General features: G+C 43.1%; 1 protein-coding gene across 6 annotated transcripts in view; it reads left to right on the top strand.

Annotated features, from left to right (window-relative positions):
* Positions 1-532: 532 nt before the first annotated feature.
* The window catches only part of RAP1GDS1 (Rap1 GTPase-GDP dissociation stimulator 1), a 113084-nt gene continuing 94215 nt past the window's right edge, over positions 533-19401 (top strand). For 4 of the 6 annotated variants that reach the window (XM_084895065.1, XM_084895064.1, XM_084895063.1 and 1 more), the window contains exons 1-3: positions 533-1954; positions 2033-2111; positions 15374-15481. In XM_084895065.1, coding sequence (XP_084751191.1) covers positions 548-1954; positions 2033-2111; positions 15374-15481 — 1594 coding nt within the window. In that variant the 5' untranslated portion in view covers positions 533-547. The other 2 variants (XM_084895062.1, XM_084895066.1) reach the window with 2 other exon arrangements.

Here is a 19401-nt window from a genome sequence, read left to right as displayed (position 1 = left end):
GAAACCTCGATTTAACTACTTCCCACAGGTTGTGCGGCTAACTGCTTCCCTCTCCGTTGCAAGACCTGACTCCTCACCACCCTGGCTGCGGAGGAGCCGGGGCCGGCCTGGCGGCTGGGGATCGGGGCAGCCTCCCCGCCCGCAAGGCCCAGCCCGGGCTCCCGCCCCCTCCGCGCATGCGCAGTCGGAGGGCGCCCTGGGTAGGGAGCGCGCGGCCCAGGTTTCCCCCGCAGCTGGGAGGGGCCGGAGCCGTCGGCGGCCCAGCGGACGCCGGGAACTGCGGCCAGTCCACCCGCCGGAGGGGGGGCCGCGTTAAAAGGGAGAGGGGCGGAGCTGGGTACTTCCCGGGAGGGTGGAGCCTGACGCCGGAGGCACTTCACTCAACGGCTTCCTCCCGCGTCCCCCGGGGAATGGAAGCCCGCGCCCCTCTAGGAGGGGGAACCACACTCTCCCCGAGGAAATCCTGGACGGCCCCCCTCTTCCTGGCTGCCCGGACCGCTCCGTCCTCGTACCAGCCGCAGCCAGGACACCCTGAACGGTCACTGATATGAGCACTGACAACCAGGGCTCTCCCAGCGGGCCCCCGGGCCGCTCTGAAAACGAGCGCCCCTCAGCCTCTGTCTCCCAGGGGCGCCGGTCCCACCGCCTAGACAGCTGGGGGCCTCCGCTAGGCTTCCCCCTGCCCGACCCGGCGGCTCCTCTTCCTCCGGGAAATTTCGTCTACTACAGCCCGCCGTCCCGTAACGAACGCGGGCCCGTTTTCCGGTGGTGGGCTGGCGGGGTAGTAAGGGTGGGGCGGGCCCACGGCACGAGGCCGGGGTGCAGAAACGCCGCGCACCGTCTTCTCAGGGCCCGCCGTCCGCCAGTCAGGCGGCCACAATGGAGCCTCTTCACCCGCAGACACACGCCCACCCGCCCGCTCAGACGCGCGGGCTACCCGGGAGTTGCGGAGGGGAGGTACTGCGCATGCGTGGGGGGAAGGGCGGGACGCAGGGGGCGCACGGGCTGCGCGTCGGGGCGGATGCAGTTCCGGCCGCTCCGGAGCCTCTGCTTCCGGCCCGCCCGGAGCCGCGCCCGCTGCAGGCCGTGCCCGCCGCCCTGCCCCGCCCCGTCCCGCCCCTCGTCGCTGGTCCCCGCCCCGGCCGAGCCGGTTGCAGCAGCAGCAGCAGCAGCTGCAGCAGCAGCGTCGGCAGTACCAGCTGCTCCTTCCCGGCGGTCGACCTCCGCGGGTCCCTCCCTGGCCGCAGGGCTAACCGAGGCAGAGGCGGCAGCACCGGCAGCTCCTTCCCGGCGGCCGACCAACCCGGGTCCCGCCCCGGCTGCAGGGAAAACCGAGGTAGAGGTGCCTGTACCGGCTGCTCCTTCCCGGCGGCCAAACAACCCGGGTCCCTCCCCGGCTGCAGGGAAAACCGAGGTAGAGGTGCCAGTACCCGCTGCTCCTTCCCGGCGGCCTCCGATCTCCGCGGGTCCCTCCCCGGCTGCAGGGAAAACCGAGGTAAAGGCGGCAGTACCGAGTGCTCCTTCCCGGCGGCCGACCACCTCGGGTTCCTCCCCGGCTGCGGGGAAAACCGAGGTAAAGGCGGCAGTACCGAGTGCTTCTTCCCGGCGGCCTCCCATCTCCGCGGGTCCCTCCCGGGCTGCGGGGAAAACCGAGGTAAAGGCGGCAGTACCGAGTGCTCCTTCCCGACGGCCGACCACCCCGGGTTCCTCCCCGGCTGCAGGGAAAGCCGAGGTAGAGGTGCCTGTACCAGCTGCTCCTTCTCGGCGGCCAAACAACCCGGGTCCCTCCCCGGCTGCAGGGAAAACCGAGGTAGAGGTGCCAGTACCGGCTGCTCCTTCCCGGCGGCCGAACAACCCGGGTCCCTCCCCGGCTGCAGGGAAAACCGAGGTAGAGGTGCCAGTACCCGCTGCTCCTTCCCGGCCTCCGACCTCCCGGGCTGCAGGAGAGACGGAGGTAGAAGCGGCAGTACCCTCTGCTCCTTCCCGGCCTCCGAGCTCCGCGGGTCCCTCCCCGGCTGCAGGAGAGACCGAGGCAGAGGGAGGACCCAGCGCCGCGCCGCCCGCCCCGGAGACCTCCGCCTCCGAGCGCCCCACCCTCGGGAGCAGCATGGGTAAGTCACCCTTCCTCCCCCGTCATCGCCGGACATTTCTCTCTCTCTCTCTCTCTCTCTCTCTCTCTCTCTCTCTCTCTCTCTCTCTCTCTCTCTCTCTCTCATCATTGATGTTTCTATCTCTCTATCCATCACCCTTCTTCTCTCTCTAAAATCATTAAAAACATATTCTTATAAAGAGAGAGAGACTGCATCTCTGGTTCCCAGGATACCCCAGCTTTTTCTGCCTGGGCGCCTCGCTCCCCTCCTCCACTCTGCCAGCCCCCGAGCCGGTGCCTCCATCCTCTGCCCCACCCGCCGGTCCTCCCGAGGCCGCCCCGCTTCCTTGCCCCCGGGGTCTGCGGGGCTGCGAGCTTGGGTGGGACCGCGAGCAAGACCACTTCTCCGAACTCCCCCGGCCTGCAGACCGCTCGTTCCCCAGCGGGGAAGTGGGAGCAAGTGGAGTGTGAGGGCGATTTGACCACCTGCACCGGAATCATTTTCTTTGGGGTGGAGCGGACTGGCGCACAGGTTGAAAGGGATGACTTGTCAGAGGCCAGGAGAGACGTGAGGGAGGATGGACAGTAGCCGCTAGTTGTTGTTGGGTGACTGACTACACTGTGCAAATACTGCTGTGCTCAACTCACTTCCTGGGCTCCTTCGCCTGTCTGCTGTAAGCAGGAAACTGCGCCGTGCAGCCTGTTATGTTACCAAACTTACATTAGTTATTCCTTCCCAGCTTCCCCTGACTAATCTACATAATCGGATTCCTTTGTATAGTAAATCTGAAGAGATTGGTTTTAATGAAATACTTAAATGCAGATATGTTTTCTAAAACTACATATAATTTACCCTACAATTTCCCCCCCTAATGTGTTGCTTAACTGTTAAATTCAGCGATTCCAAAGCCTCTGGTGAATTTCTTAATTGTAATTAAACGCCGAAAGTTTTTAAAACATACAGTAGCAATTTGGGAATGCCATATTAATTTTCACATGTTCCCTGGTTGGCTTTCACTCCTGTCTTATCATAATTTCTTCTTTTTAAATGTGCTCCATAGGCATCTGTCAACCCAGACTTTCCCCTCCCCTTTGTGCAAGTTATTTTAAGCTGAAATGAGTGTGGTCCTTTCATCTGTTGTACAGTGTTCCGCAGACCCAGCGTTAGGTCATGGCAGCTCAGGATCTTCAAGGAAGTATCTAAATCTAGAAATGGTTGGTGTCCATGGAGCTTACTTGAAAAGCAAATGCTTCAAGGTCTGATTCAGACCTTTGGCCATATATCTGGAAGAAGCCAATGTTGCAGGAAGTGGTATGAATGAAAAATGAATCTAGGGCCCTGGATTTTATTTTCATTTGTTCACTGTTTTCCGTTTTAATGTACCATTAAGTGTGCTGAAAAATTGGGTGGCCCATTTATATGTACCTAGCCTTTCTCTGAAAGTATTGTTTTAAGTAATTATTAATAGAAGTTATTGGACACATGTCTTTCTCTTGAACATACAAAAATCTTCTCAATTATAACCCACAAGTTCTTTCTGTAAAATACATTTCCCCATGTTTCAAGGTGAGCTAAAAAAATATCTGTTTAATGTAAATTTTAACTTACATGTTGCATCAGTACCTTTTCAATGGGAAAAACCCAATTCTGTTGTATTATTAGTGAATAAAAATAATTAAAACAAATGTAATTATTTACTTAAATAATAATCTTGAAAATCGTGAATGTTATTGCTTGATTTTAAAAAGGCCAAATAAAAACCCATCTCATAACTCTTGATTAAATTCATCTCTCTCTTTCATAGAGCTCTGTTTGTACCTTATTGGAAGCTTTTTAGCACTTACATAATCTGCCTTATAATGGAGCTGTTTATGTGTGTGTAGTGCATTTAATCATGAGTTCCAGAAGATAAGCATTTTCATTAATTTTTGTGTCTTCAACAATGCCTTCCACAGAGTAGGTATTCGGTAAATCTTTGTTGGATTAACTTAACATCTATCATTTTTAACAGGTGAACCTGAAAGTATGACTCTATACAAACATTTGGGTTGATAGGTGTTCTGAAAGTGTGGAGGGAGCGAAACCAAGAAGTATAATTATACTACGACTGGCTCGCTCTAAAAAAAAAAAAAATTGGGTTATGTTAGTGATAGGGTTTTGGGGCAACCTCCAGGCAAGCCATTTCCTTCTATACTGCTATTTCCAATGGTAAGGCGATTGAGTGTATGATCATTAGGTACATACGATAGTGTAAAATTGAAACCTTGGAAAGCAATTTTATATTCTGAGCTAAGGAAGTTTTTATAATTATTCATGTACACATAAGGTGGAAGGTGTACTGATTAATGTTGGGGGGGATCACGTTTTAATCTGTCATTATAAAAAATAAATAAGGTGACTTTTACAAAAGGTATTCTCATGGCAGTGATTTTTCTCCCTAAGAAAGTGAAGGAAACTTCTTATATAATTTTATGGACCATGCTATTATTTTATGTATATATTTTATTTTCAGTTTAATGTGTATTTAATATTTATTGAATGTCAGGCGTGCGTAATGTACTGTGGGAGGACAAAGATGAATAAGACATATTTCAAGTTGCTTATAATCTTAACAGGAAGGATGTAACATACATAGGTAAATATACTAGAAATAAAGTAAAAGTTACATTAAAAATAGCCTTGCCGGAACCGGTTTGGCTCAGTGGATAGAGCGTTGGTCTGAGAACTGAAAGGCCCTAGGTTTGATTCTGGTCAAGGGCATGTACATTGGTTGCAGGCACATCCCCAGTGGGGGATGTGCATGAGGCAGCTGGTCGATGTTTCTCTCTCATCGACATTTCTAGCTCTCTATCCCTCTCCCTTCCTCTCTGTGGAAAATCAACAAAATATTTTTTTAAAAAATAGCCTTTACACATATATTATAAAGTCAGGATGGAGGGATGATTTTTGAAAAATGATGTTATTTGAAACAAAGGTTGGGTAAGTTTCTGAAAGGTACAAATGAATGAAGATTGTTAAATCAGGTTGGGGTTTGGAGGAGAGAAATGACATAAATGAAAATAGGTAGGGAATATTCAAGGAATTTCCAAATAAGATTAAATAGCCATATTGGCTGGAGCAAAAGGTAAGGAAATAGTGGATGGCAGAGATAAAAAAGTATCTACACTAATAAAGTAGAAAAATGCTAATTGACCATACCTTCGCTACGCCCACACCCAGTCAGAGCCAGTATGCAAATTAACCCAACAAAGATGGTGGTTAATTTGCGTACGCTGAGGGAGGGAGGAGTGAAGACAAGACAGCTTAGAAGGAAGAGGGAGGAAAAGCGGAAAGCAAAGTGGCTGCCAGAGGGAAAGCGGCAGCAGGTGGGGCGGGGCTGGGCGGAGCAGGTGGCGGTGGCAGCGGCAGTGCATGCGAGCGTGGCAGCAGTGGCCCCTTGCAGGAATCTTCCTGCAAACGGGCTCCTATCCTACATAATAAAATAGTAGTATGCAAATTGTCCCCTTTACAGGTAGTTCTTCTGGGAGTTCGACCAGGGGGTCGGGCAGGCCAGGGGAAGGGAGGGAGTACCCGGCCAGCTTCTGCCAGCCGCTAGGGACCCTACAAGCATAAAATTCATGCACTGAGCCTCTAGTCTACAGTAATAAAACAGAAACATGCAAAGTGACCATCGGTCCACCATGCCCACCAGCCAATCAGGAGGGAATATGCAAATTAGAAGGACAAAGATGGAGGTCGCCCTGCTGTTCAAGGCACAGAGTGGCCAGTCAGGGGCAGGATGCCTGCTTTGAGAGGGAGGGAGGGCAGGTGCGAGAAGGGATCTGCAGGAGCTGCACTCCAGATGCAGCAGTGAAGGCAAAGATGGCAGGCTCTGGCCGAAGTCTGCAGTGAAGATGAAGAAGGCAGACTCCAGCCAGAGCGAAGGCCTGGGTCCCAGGTGCTGGAAGAAAACCGGTGCTGGAAGCCAAGGGAAGAAAGGCCTATTGCACAAATCTCTCTGCAACAGACCTCTAGTTAATAGATACAGACCAAGTAATGGAGGACTATAAATGCCAAGCTGAAGAAGTTTTTGGGTTTGAATTGTCTATTGAGGAACTATTAAACATTTTTATTTAGTGCAGTGATGGAGCACATCTGTGGGAAAATTAACCTCTTAATTGAGTTCAGGATGTATTAGATGAGAAATTAAAGAATGCTTCAGAAGCAATGGTTGTTGCAGTTTGGGTGAAAGTACTTAATGGCTTGAACTAGGCTCAGGCAGTGGGAATGGAATATTGCAAATAAAGAACAGCATTTGTTAACAGATCGAATATGGAATTGAGAAAGGAGTTACACATTATCGCCTTGTCAGTAATGAGAATGTGAGGTCTATTAATTTGTTGAATCCATTGGAAGAGGAAACAGCAGTAATCCATTTTGGACCTTTAGAGTTGGACTTTTTGGTCTGCCATTTAGATTATCTGTTCCTTGAAGACAATGACTTTCTTATTAGGTTCTGAATACATTGCTAGCACTAGTGTCTGGCTCATCGCAGCTATGCAGTAAAAATTTATTGACTGACTGAAACTAGGTACAAAGTATTTAACAGATAGTTATTTTAGCTCTCAAGAGAAGATTCCAACTAAAGATCTGGAAGTTATCCACAAATATATTGATCATCTTTACACTGAATTTTCAATTGACCAGAATGATGTAAGAAATCAAAAGGTAGAGAATTCCGCCGGCTGGGGTGACTCAGTTGGCCGGGGGCCATACCGCGCACCGATAGGTTGCTGGCTCTCCTCTCCTCTTGGGGCACGTGCCTGGGCTATGGGCTAGATCCCCAATAGTGGGCCTCAGGAGGCAATCAGTTGATGCTCTGCTCTCACATTGATGTTTCTTTCTCCCTCTCCCTTCCTCTAGTTTCAAAAAATCAATAAAAACATTTTGAAAATAGGATAGACTCTCTCTTTCATAATTTATTTGTGTAGTTTAGCCTTTGGCAAGTTACTTAAGCTCTTTAAATCGCCGTTTCATGTATATCTTTAAAATATTGTTATTGAATAAGAGCCAAGGAGTAGATTTCAAATCTGTTTCTTAGGGAGTTAATATCAATTATAATATAGAAGCCTTGAAGATTAACGCTTTGCACTCCGCTGTCCCCTCTCAGGGGACATCGGAATTCTAGCATATCACTCGGATGTCCCCTCTCAGGGGGGACATTGCAGTTTATTAGTGATTACGGGGAATTGAGTTATTTCAACGCACGTTTCCGCCGCAAAGTAGTGTCGAGTAGCTGGTAGCCAATGTCCAGAATGGTTCGGAGTGCAGAGGGTTAATTACCTAATAAAGAGTTATTGGCCCTGAAACCAAGGTCCATCTCTTTTCTTTCCTTTAAAAAACTTTGCTCCTTGAACATTAAATATACTTTTAATGGAAAACGATGGCATGGCAATTTTAAAAAGTCACGAAAGCACAGGGCTGCTGGATAGTTTGAACAGAATGTAATTTTCTTACATATTGGAAAACATTTTTTAACCTAAGAATTATATAAAATTATTTATATGAATATATAAAACCCTATGATTTTAAACTTAAAAATTTATTTAAAATCTTATATAAAAAGAATTAAGTAACATTTGTAATTTTAAATATCTAGGAAGCGCCATAATTTATGGGTGTTTTCATAGCCAAAAAACACAAACAAATCAGGAATAATTTTATTTTAACAAGAAATTTGTCATTTTGTTAAAAACTATTTTCTTTAATTCTTATGAAAAATATTCCCTTGTGATGTTTTATTAGGTAACTCCAGGACAAAAGGTGAGACTATTCATCAGAAAGAGCAAACATTACATTGATATATTTATCCTCCATAGAAATGCATGTTTGCCTATAGAGTTATACGTTATTTGGCCTCAAAATTATTTAGAACAAAGATAGAAAATTTACATGATTTGATAAATTTCCTTTTGGTTGCAAAAATGCATTTTGTGGGAGGGTAGTGTTAAGCTCCAAGAGAATTAACTGTCCACTGTGCCACATTTCTGGCTTTGATATAGGTTGTACATTGAACAGTCACTCAAATCAGAAACACAAGACAGCTATATCAGGCATTACGGAAAGTGAAATAATAAGTAGTGCCATGGAGCCACATTTTCTGCTTTTTAAAAGCTTCACTTCTAACTGGTAGATGAAGAATAATAAGCAATGAATAATAGATACAGATAAGGCCCTGATTCCCAAAACACAAATGCCAAAGAATTTAAATGAGAGGTTAGATCATATTTAGCTTTTTAGCATCTAGTACAGCTCCCTGAAATTTGTAAGTGCTTATTATTACAATGATCTGGAAAATTTTCTCTAGAATTCACTTAATCAGTTACACAATACAAAAGGTAGAGTATGTACTCAGCACTGTACCACCCTTGAGACACTAGGGCAGAGAGTGCTCCCTGGTACATTTCATTGTGATTTTTTTTAATTTAACATATTCAGATCTATATAGATAGTTATTAGCTAGTACAACTATCTAACATATTTGGGTTATAAATTCATTCTTGAAGGGTTTACATTTATATAAATCAAGATACACGTAGTCCTTGCTTTGCATAGCTCCAATATGCATGGGATCTGTATGAATTTTATTTAAGATGAGAGGCCCAGTGCACGAATTTGTGCACGGGTGGGGTCTGGCCTGTCAGGAGGAGGAGATGACGGGAGGCTGGCCAGCCAGCCTGCTTGAATCAAGGCTCTAACAGGGCCCCCAATCAAGGGGAAGGGCCTTAAGTGATTGGCTGGCGTGCCTCTGCCCCCAGTTGGGGTTGAGGGGGCCAATTGGGGAATCGGGGGGCCAATTGGGGGCATAACCAGCCATGGGGAGGGGTGGTGGGCTGGCTGGCCTGCCCCTGAATGGGGTAGGTGGGGGGTGCAACCTGGGGAAGGGGCCATGGGTGGTTGGCCAGCCGGCCCTGCCACTGATGGGGGTAGGGGTGCCCATCAGGGGCATGGCCAGCCAGGGGGAGGGGCTTCAAGGAGGTTGGCTGCCCAGCCATGTCCACTATTGGGGTGGGAGTTATGATAAGCGGCGGGTCTACTGTGGTGGGCAGGCTGATGGTGGCGTGGCTGGCCAGGGGGGACTGGAGGGGGCATTTGGCCAGCAATCTTGGCCCTTAATCGGGGTGGGAGAGTCCGATCTTAGGCAGGCCAGCAGGGGGTAGGGGCTGTGAGGTTGACTGCTGGCCCCACCCCCTGACTGGCTTGTTCGCTGGCCACAGTGGGTGTCATAGTGACCGGTTGTTAGGTCGTTAATAGTCATTACGGTAGCTTCATTTTATATAGGTGATGGCACTGTGCAAAATGTCTGTTCAATGGAAAGATCCTGGACTTTGAAGACATACATCTGGATTTATCCCAATGCTGGCACTTACTTTTCTGGGCAAGTTACTCAGTTCTGAATTCAAATTTCTCATCTTACTAAAATATAGGTACTAATAACATCTATTTCATAAGGTAGTTATTGATATTACATAAAATAATATGTACATAAATTTTTAAATTTATTTTAAAGAGAGAAGTGGGGAGAGAAACATTGATTTGTTGTTCCACTTATTTATACATTCATCGGTTGATTCTTGCGTGTGCCTTGATCAGAGATTGAACCTGCAACCTTGGCATATCAGGGTGATGCTTTAACCTAGGGGTGTCGAACTCAATCAGAGAAGGGGCCAAAATCTAAAATCCAGCCTAAATCGCGGGCCGAATGGTTTACTGAACAGTCATAAACTGACAATGTCATAAACTGACAGCGGAGTGCAGCGATGACAGCGCGGTGCGGGCCACATTGCAAGGCCTGGCGGGCTGGATTTGGCCCGCGGGCCTTGTGTTTGACATACATGTCTTTAACCAATTATGATACTCTGTCAGAGCTATCCATATAAATTTTAATTTGTTTCCAATGCTGAAAATACTATTTTGGCGAAATATTATTTTGTACTATTGGTTAAAACCAAAGGATATAGTGCTACTTGTGTTATTTTATTTTTTATTTTATTTTTAAAAAATATATTTTATTGATTTTGTACAGAGAGGAAGGGAGAGAGATACAGAGTTAGAAACATCGATGAGAGAGAGTCATCAATCAGCTGCCTCTTGCACACCCCCCACCTGGGATATGCCCGCAACCAAGGTACATGCCCTTGACCGGAATCGAACCCAGGACCCTTCAGTCCCCAAGCCGATGCTTTATCCATTGAGCCAAACCGGTTTCGGCTACTTGTGTTATCTTAATCAAATCATGTAGAGAGTACGAAGTTACTGTAGCAGATTATATTTTTCAAAGATGACCACAAGCAATATCTTTTGCCCCACATATTCTTCTAGAACTTGCTACTGCTCCCCATTGAGAGTTGGGGAGTTCACTTCCTGTTGGATTTGCGCATGCCTGTTGGTAACCAGTAGAAGGCTGCAGAAGTGGCGCTGTGTGATTTCTCAGGCTCACTCTTAAAAAGTAATGCGGCTTCCACCTTGTTTGTTGAAACACTGGCGGCCTGGAGCACTAAGTCTGAGACCCGGAAGCTGCCATGCTGTGAGGAAAGCCACGTGGAGAGGCCTAAGGTTTCAGGTGGTCAGTCCTAGCCTTCAAGTCCTTCCAGACCAGCCCCTGGTCATGTGAGTGAATGAGCTGTTACACTGTGCATTCAGATGATGCCAGCCTCAGCCATTGAATCACTCCCAGCGATACCTCCTAGGGGTGTCGAACTCAATCAGAGAAGGGGCCAAAATCTAAAATCCAGCCTAAATCACGGGCCGAATGGTTTACTGAACAGTCATAAACTGACAATGTCATAAACTGACAGCGGAGTGCAGTGATGACAGCGCAGTGCGGGCCACATTGCAAGGCCTGGCGGGCTGGATTTGGCCTGCGGGCCTTGTGTTTGACACATGTGCTAGACTTTAAGACTCTGCTCCAGACCTGGTGGAGCAGAGAGACAAGCCAACTTCAACGTGCCCTTTGTGAATTCCTGGTTCAGAGAATCTGAACTCAATAAAATGGCTTTTGTTTTATGTCAGTAAGTTTGGGGTGGTTTGTTATGTAACAGTAATAATTGGAACAGTTATAAAACTTTAAAGATACATTGTCTCAGTAAGAAACAGATTAAAGTGGAAAGTCCATTCTCTCTTAATTTTTTTCCAGAAGGTTGTTCGAGAAGCACTTTGGAAACCGAATCATTTTTCCCCCATTAGAAATAATGTATATTGCATAGATCTATTCCAGACCCACAGATGATTCCCTGTTTTAACCTTTCTTATACACAGTACACTGAACTTCTTAAGTTCATCGAACCACCCCTACTAGCCTTAACCAAACCCTTTTCAGCACTAGTGTTAGGGGTGTCTTTCAGGTCAGTATGCAGCGTCTTTGCTTGTTCATGTGTGGCTGCCTCTGAATGCTGGCACTGGCTAACTGCTTTTCAGTTATCCAAATCAACAGTTTTTCTACCTCTTCAGTTGCCTATGCCCTTGTTTCTTTCACACCCTTAGCAACATTAGCACTTGTGATGGCTTCCCTATGTTTTAAAACTGTGCATTCCCTCCTTTGTTGTCTGAGAGACTTTTTGCCATGTTGAGGTATCAGTGTGAAAGGGTTGTCAGGTCTAAAACTGAAGTTTAGTTTCACAATCCAGACATTTTTTCAGGAGCCCTCAGGGGCGGGAGGTGACGCCCCATCACACCTCTGTTGGTGCCACTGCTGGCAGTACAACTTTTGGGCCAGCCCTGGGCTGCTGGGCAGCTGCCATCCGAGGCTTACCTGCTCCTCAGGCCGGCCCTGGGTGGCTGGGCAGCCAGTATCCGAGGCTTGCCTATGCCTCAGGCCAGACCTGGGTGGCTGGGGAGCTGAAGGGACTGGGGGGCTCCTAAGGCAGGTGCATGGAATGGCTGGGCCTGCCGGTGGGGCGGGGGGGTGGGTGGGGGGGAGGGGCTGGGCTTGCTGCTCACCTGTTGCCCTGGTGGGATTGAGGGGACTGGGTGCCGCCATCTTGTGGCTGTGGGCACTGCCATCTTTGAGGGCGTGGATGTCAATTAGCATATTCCCTCCTTATTGGCTGTGGGTGCTACCATCTTTGCAACAGAATGAGGGTCAATTAGCATATTCCTTCTTTATTAGATAGGATACTTTTATATGTAGTTTTCTTTTCTTTAGAAAAAAATCAATTTTTCAAAACTTTTTTTCTAAGAAAATAAATATTAATCTTGTTTGTGAATGATAACTTGGGATTTTTAATAAAGTATCATTTTAGGTTTACTAGATTAGTTACTAGTTAAACTAGGCATCAATAGAGATGTTAGTGTTATTTAATGTACTTTTTTTAGGCTACTTTTTCCTGGGTTGACATGGAAAATAAATGATTTCTCATTTCATAATAGAGGATTACATCATATTTTTGAATTGTCATGAGCTGGTAATGCACAAAAGTCTATCAAAATGTATGTCTTACTTTGAAGTAAGAAAATGCCTAAAATTCTAATATGAGAGTAGCATCCTAGGCGGTCCTCAGTATCCTATTAGGGTGTCCATGAGATCAAAACTCTTTGCATAACACAATCAAGACATCGTTTGTCTTTTTCACTGTGTTGACATTTGCACTGACAATGGTGCAAAAGCAGTTGTGGGTAAAACTGCTGATGTTTTAGTCTGTGTGAATCAGGGTAGTAGTAGCACCAAACTATATTAGTAATTATGATATTCTTTTTTTTTTTTTAATCCTCACTTGAGGATATTTTCCATTGATTGTTTAGGGAGAGTGGAATAGAAAGGGAAAGATGCGAGAGAATCACATTGACTGGTTGCCTCCTGCATGGTTCCCAACCAGGGCCTTGGTGGGGGGTGAGCCTGCAACAGGTGAACGAGGTACATGCATTTAACCGGAATCGAACCCAGGACCCTTTGATCTGCAGGCTGTCGCTCTATCCACTGAGCCAAATTGGCTAGGGCTAGTTATGATATTCTTCACCATCATATTCTTGAAATGAAAAATATTAGTTTCATTTAAGAATGTCCATAATGCAGCAGGAAAATAGTGTTTTTTTAAAAATCTCAGCCTTGGTGTAAAATTAAAAATATCCTATGTGATGAAATGGAAAGTACATATAAATACTTCCATTATATTACAAAGTCTGGTGGTAATTTGAAGAAAAACATGTGAGTAACTGTTTGAATTGTGAACTGACCAAGGTATTTTTTTCATGGAATAACAATTTATTTGAAGGAGGTGACAAACTGGTTTTTCTTATTTGGCAGATATTTTCTCACAAATGAATGAGGTTAATTTGCCATTTAAGGAATCCAACTGACCGTATTTTTTGTAATAAAGTAATAAAGTCGGAGTTTTTAAGAAAAAATTAGAATTTTAGAAAATTTGAATCACCTTGAACTGGACAGGGTCCCAGTACTTAAAGAAGTCTTTTAATAAGATTAGTGATTTTAACAAATATGGTATTTTAAAATGGTACAGTGAAATGTGTCAATATTTGAAAGGAATGCATAACTCTCACCAAATTTTTTAATGACCAAATGCATTGATGGTAAATATCTTGTATGCATATATGATTCAAAGTGCAAGAAACCAATGGATTGTAATGTAAGAGTTGGAAACATTCATTAATATTGTTTCAGATTTCACATGGTAGCTAACCTTTAAAAAATTACCACTTGTTATGGTTTGATATGTATCAAAGAATATCCATGATTATCTGAAAAGGCTATTAGCATATTCTTGTTTTTCAACTATGTACGTATACTAGTATGTATGATGAGACTAGATTTTCTTCATCTACTCAACCAAAATAACAAATTACAAAAGATTGAATACAAAAGCAAATATGAGAACCTATTGTCTTCCATTATGTCAGGCATTATGTAGATTTGTAGAAAAAATGCCACTCCTTTCAGTGTGGTACATATATACAATGGAATATTACTCAGCTATAAGAAAAGATGAGTACTGCCATTTGCAACAACATGGATGGATCTTGTGAATATCATGCTAAAATAAGTAAGTCAGATAGGAAAAGTCAATAAAAAATGATTTCATCATATCTTTTATATAATAAAAGTCTAAGCAACCATTATGGTGGAATGACCAGAACGACTGGTGGTCAGTGTGCTCCACAGGCTGCTCAGCCAGAAGCCGAGCTCAGGGCTGGTGAGTGCAGCTGCAGTGGTAGGAGCCTCTCCCACCTCCGCAGCAGTGCTAAGGAGCAATAAGCCAGGCAGTAAGGAATAGTGAGCAGGCAGGTGGTAAGGAGCAAGGGAGCCCAGACTGTGAGAGGAATGTCTGACTGCCAGCTTAGGCGTGCTTCCTGCTGGGAGCAGGCCTAAGCTGGTAGGCGGACATCCCCTGAGGGGTCCCGGCCTGCGAGAGGTCACAGGCTTTGCTGAGGACCCCCTCCCAGTACACGGATTTTGTGCATTGAGCCTCTAGTGTTGGATATAAAACTGAATCAACAAATGAACAAAGAAGACAGACAAATAAAAACTCACAAACAGAATAGTATGGTGGTTACCAGAGGGAAAGGGGAGTTGGGAAGGTAGAAACAGGTAAAGGGGGTCAAATATATGGTGATGGAAGAAGGTGGTGAACACAATGCATTATGCAGATGATGTGTGATAGAATTGTATACAGGAAATCTATGGAGTTTTATTAACCAAACCAGAGGCCTGATGCACCAGATTTGTGCAAGGGGCTCAGTTCTCGCAGCTGCGGCAGCTTGCCTCGGCCCTGCATCCCCAGCTTCATCTAGAAGGTCGTCTGGAAGGACATCCGGAAGGTCATTTAGCTGTCTGATCTAATTAGCATATTTATTGTGATAGATAGAGGCCCAGTGCACGAATTTGTACAAGGGTGGGCTCGATCCCCAGTGTGGGGTGTGCGGAGGCAGCTGATCAATGATTCTCTTTCATCATTGATGTATCTCTTTCTCTCTCCCTTTCCCTTCCTCTCTGAAATCAATAAAAATATATATTTTTTAAAAAGGAATGCTGAAAAAGATATTCTGCAACAATTTGTGGACTATTCATATTTTATATATACAGAATGAATACTTCATATTTGACTTAGATAAAATTTTATTTAATAAACTTGTAGTAGTATAGTCCATTGGCATTTTGGTATGTATGTGGATGTTACTTCACTATAATGAGAGCCCTTTGCCTATTATAATATTTTAACTGTTATGTAGCATATGATAGCCATATATATAGTAAGATTTCTGATTTCTTTTTTTTTTCCTTTGATAACCAGATAATCTCAGTGATGCCTTGAAGAAGCTGAAGATAACAGCTGTTGACAGAACTGAGGATAGTTTAGAAGGATGCTTGGATTATCTGCTTCAAGCCCTGACTCAAAATAGTAAGTTTCATTATGTTTATTCAAAATGCCAAACAAAAAGATCAGCAGTCATTCAGAAATTGATATGTAGTTTATCCATAACTTGCATTCATATAACTTGAATATTTTGAATCCTATCTCTGAATACTGAGGCTGTTTTACATGTTTCATCCTCCTACCCCATATCCCCACCCCCAGGGTACTGAAAGCCAAGTTCATAGAAGAAAGGAGGAATTGATTGGTGGTGATGATGACATTAATACCATTCCCAGAGAGAGAGGCCATTATTTCATTTTTAACAGATAGTTGTTTTTCTTAAAACCTACATTTGTTCTTTAAAATATGACTGTGTTTATATGTGCGGAGACTAGGGGGGAGAAACAGAGGGAGCTTTAAAGACCTGATATTTTAATCTGAGATCTTATGGCCACCTTTTAAATAATTTTACTTTAAACGAATGTGTATGCTTAGATTTAATTGAAAAGAACCATTAGGCCCTAGCTGATTTGGCTCAGTGGAAAGAGCTTCGGCCTGGGAACTGAAGGGTCCTAGGTTCAATTCCAGCCAAGGGCATGTACCTCAGTTGCAGGCTTGATCCTGGCCTGAACAGGGAATGTGCAAAGGCAACCACTGATACATCTCTTTCACAGCAATGTTTCTTTCTCCCTGTCTCTCTTCCTTCCACTCTCTCTAAAAAATCAATGGAAAAATATCCTCAGGTGAGGATTAACAAAAAAGAAAAGAACCATTAGTAATCATCCAAAAGTCCCTTAAAATTGAGGTAAGATTCAATCTTTGGAGGTAAATAGTACCACCCATAAAAATTATACAACTCTCGATTGACATACACATTGTATTGTTGCATTTGAGCTATCATATTTCTCTTAATTCATTTTTGTGTTCTCACAGTGAAGAGATAGGTACAGAATGATTTTCATTTTTTCCCTTAATTCTGCTTGGTTGTGCTATGATTTGCACTGTACTTATTTGTAATTATGCCATTATCTTATTCTGGGACTAATTATGTAGCCGACAAAGAATTTAGGAGAAAGTATATATTGTTAAAAGTTTCCATTTCAAGCACTCAGAGATGTATATGCTATTTATTTTTAATTTTATTTTTTAGTAAATTGATTAGAAAATCTAAAATTAATTTTAGTACTCTTCATCAAAAAGCACATTTTAAAGATAGCTTTGAAAATTCTTTACAATAATTCTCTTTCTTTTGATCTTAGAGATAACAGAGAAAGCATTTAACTCAGGGACTTTAATAAGAGCATCTAGATAAGACTCACATGGTATAGAACAAGAATAGGAGAGGAAAGTCTAAGGCTGTGTTATCCATTATCATAGTACATGTGACTATTTAAATATAATAATTAAATTAAAAATTAGGCTCCTTAATCTTACTTTTCAGTAGCCATATTTAGCTAATGACTACCTAATTGGGCATCACAGATACAAATCATTTTGCATGATCACAGAAAGTTTATTTGGATAACACTGGTCTAGAGGTAGAAACATCATGTGATGACCTGATTTTCACACATCCTATATAATAAAAGCCTGATATGCTAAGTGTCTAGTCATCTGGTCAGCTGTTCAACAATCAAAGAATAATATGCTATAATGATATGCTAAAGCCACTCAATGTTTGCTATGACGGGCACTGACTACCAGGGAGCAGACAGTCAACTGATGTGCACTGACCACCAGTGGGCAGATGGTTGAACAGTCGCTATGTCATGCACTGACCACCAGGGGGCAGACGTTCAGACCAGTAGGTTAGCTTGCTGGGGTCTGGCCGATCAGGATTGAGGGATTGAGGGAGTCGGGCCAGACACAGCCTGGAGCCTTTCCGCAGTCCCTCCCCGCCCCTGATTGTGCACCTGTGGGGTCCCTTGGCCTAGCCTGCACCCTCTCACAATCCAGGAGCCCTCAGGGGATGTCAGAGAGCAGGTTTTGGCCCAATCCCACAGGCCAGGCCAAGGGACCCCACTGGTGCACAAATTTGTGCACCGGGCCTCTAGTATCTATGTAAGCAGATTTATTTTATAGTGTAACTAGACTAGGTAAATTGAGTATTTCAAGTTCGTTTTTTAAAAAAGAGTTATTCTATTATAATGTTCTGTTTTTAATGGCCCAGTTTTCTCTCTGTGTTAGAGAAAGTAGAATTACCTAAATGGATCATTGGTTCAGGAACTGACGAGCATGTAGGTGATGTCATCCGTTATGTGGGGAGGATTGCTCAGTCCTCTCCTGGAAATACTGATGGAGAGAGAGATGAGTAAAAGGAAGCAAAAGTTTATGACTTTTTAAAGAACCTATTCAAGAAATATTGAGAATTACATAATTGCTGGATTAAAATTCAGACCTATTACAGACTTATTCATGGAACCCATTTTTGAAAATGGTCTTGAACTTGAATTTCATCAAGTATTAAGACCAAGTAGCCACAAGGTATTATGTAATAAAAATAATAAATTCTATCATTATAACTGTTGACTCCCCAGGAAGGGAACAAAAGGAATATGTCATTTTTAGAAACTATATAAAAATTTATGTCCTCACATCTAAGACTGTTGATAGAAAATAATTTGACATAGGAAGAGGGAGTGCATGCAGATATCCAGTCTTTGACTAAAGATTGATAGCTTTTGACTTAAGAGTGATAGCTGTCATTGATTGACCACCTGTTATGTATTCAATACTGAACTTGGCACTATATCTGTTATTTAATCTTTCCTAAGCTCTCGAGGATGTACTACCATCAGCATTTGAAAGATAAGAAAACAGACTCTGTGATACTTGCTTTGCTCTGATAGAATCAGAGTTTGGGTTAAAATTCTTAGTTTACAAAATTAAAAATTATATTTTGAGTAAAGTGCAGATTTTGTTGATTTGTAGAATGTGAAATTGTTTTCAGGAGCTAGATTTTAAAACATATTATGCCTTAAACATTTGCTTTTTTTAAAAAAGAAGTTTCAAATTATTATTATTAAAGAGAAGAATGAGAGAAGGTTAATATATAAACCTTGTTTTTCCTTTGAGCTATAGACTATTATATTTATTTTATAAGTATTTATTGATATAGTTTATAAAATTAGCATCTGGCTTTTAAACAAGAAAGGGTAAAAATATCAGTAAGATGTTTATTTTCTACAGTTGTTCTTTTTGAATAAAGTGATTTTTCTATGGCTACTGTTCTCTTAAAGGTAAAATGATAAAACATCTATCTTACATGAATCTGTACTCTTATTTTCTTTTAAACAGAGACCTTTTAGTTTCATAATTTTTCCTTACTGTCAGGTGTTTTAACTAAAAATATCACTGTTTGCACCAGCGTTGCACCTGATGAAGAAATAATTATTTTTTATCGTTTTGTTCAAGTGTACCAGTAAGATGGCAATGTATGTACTAGAAATCTAAACTTTTATAATCTACTAAAAAGACAATTCTGTAAGGAAAGAAATTATGCTTTTAAAATTTACTGTGGGAATTTAGTATATTTGAATTGTACATTACAAATGATTACAATCTGAAATTAAGAGTTTTTATTTTGATGTGTGACATCATAGTGGTTGTCTGTCTTTTTTGTTTGGGTGACATACTACAATAGTAAATAGAGTATATGTGACAGAATCGTAAGAGACAAGAGTTAGAAAATTTGAATACTTATTAGACTTAATGAAAAATATTTTGTTTAAGCAAGCATTTTGAGTAAATCTCTGATCTAATTTAATATGGAAGTATTCTTTTTCTCATATAAATACTTCAGATCTCAGTTTTAAATGTTCTTAGTAAATATGTGAAGACTACCAGCTAAGAAATCAGCTTTTGTTTATTCAGGTCTCTTGATTCAGAGTCTAGTTAGGAGAGTCTCAACAAATGCTTGCTGAATTGTAGTACAGTTACTCTATTTCATAATTTAAAATTAAAAT

The sequence above is a fragment of the Pipistrellus hanaki genome (assembly GCF_964339955.1).
Source record: "Pipistrellus hanaki genome assembly, chromosome: 1".
NCBI lineage: Eukaryota > Metazoa > Chordata > Mammalia > Chiroptera > Vespertilionidae > Pipistrellus > Pipistrellus hanaki.
Note: the sequence above shows the minus strand (reverse complement) of the source record. Positions and strands in the feature narration are given on the sequence as shown.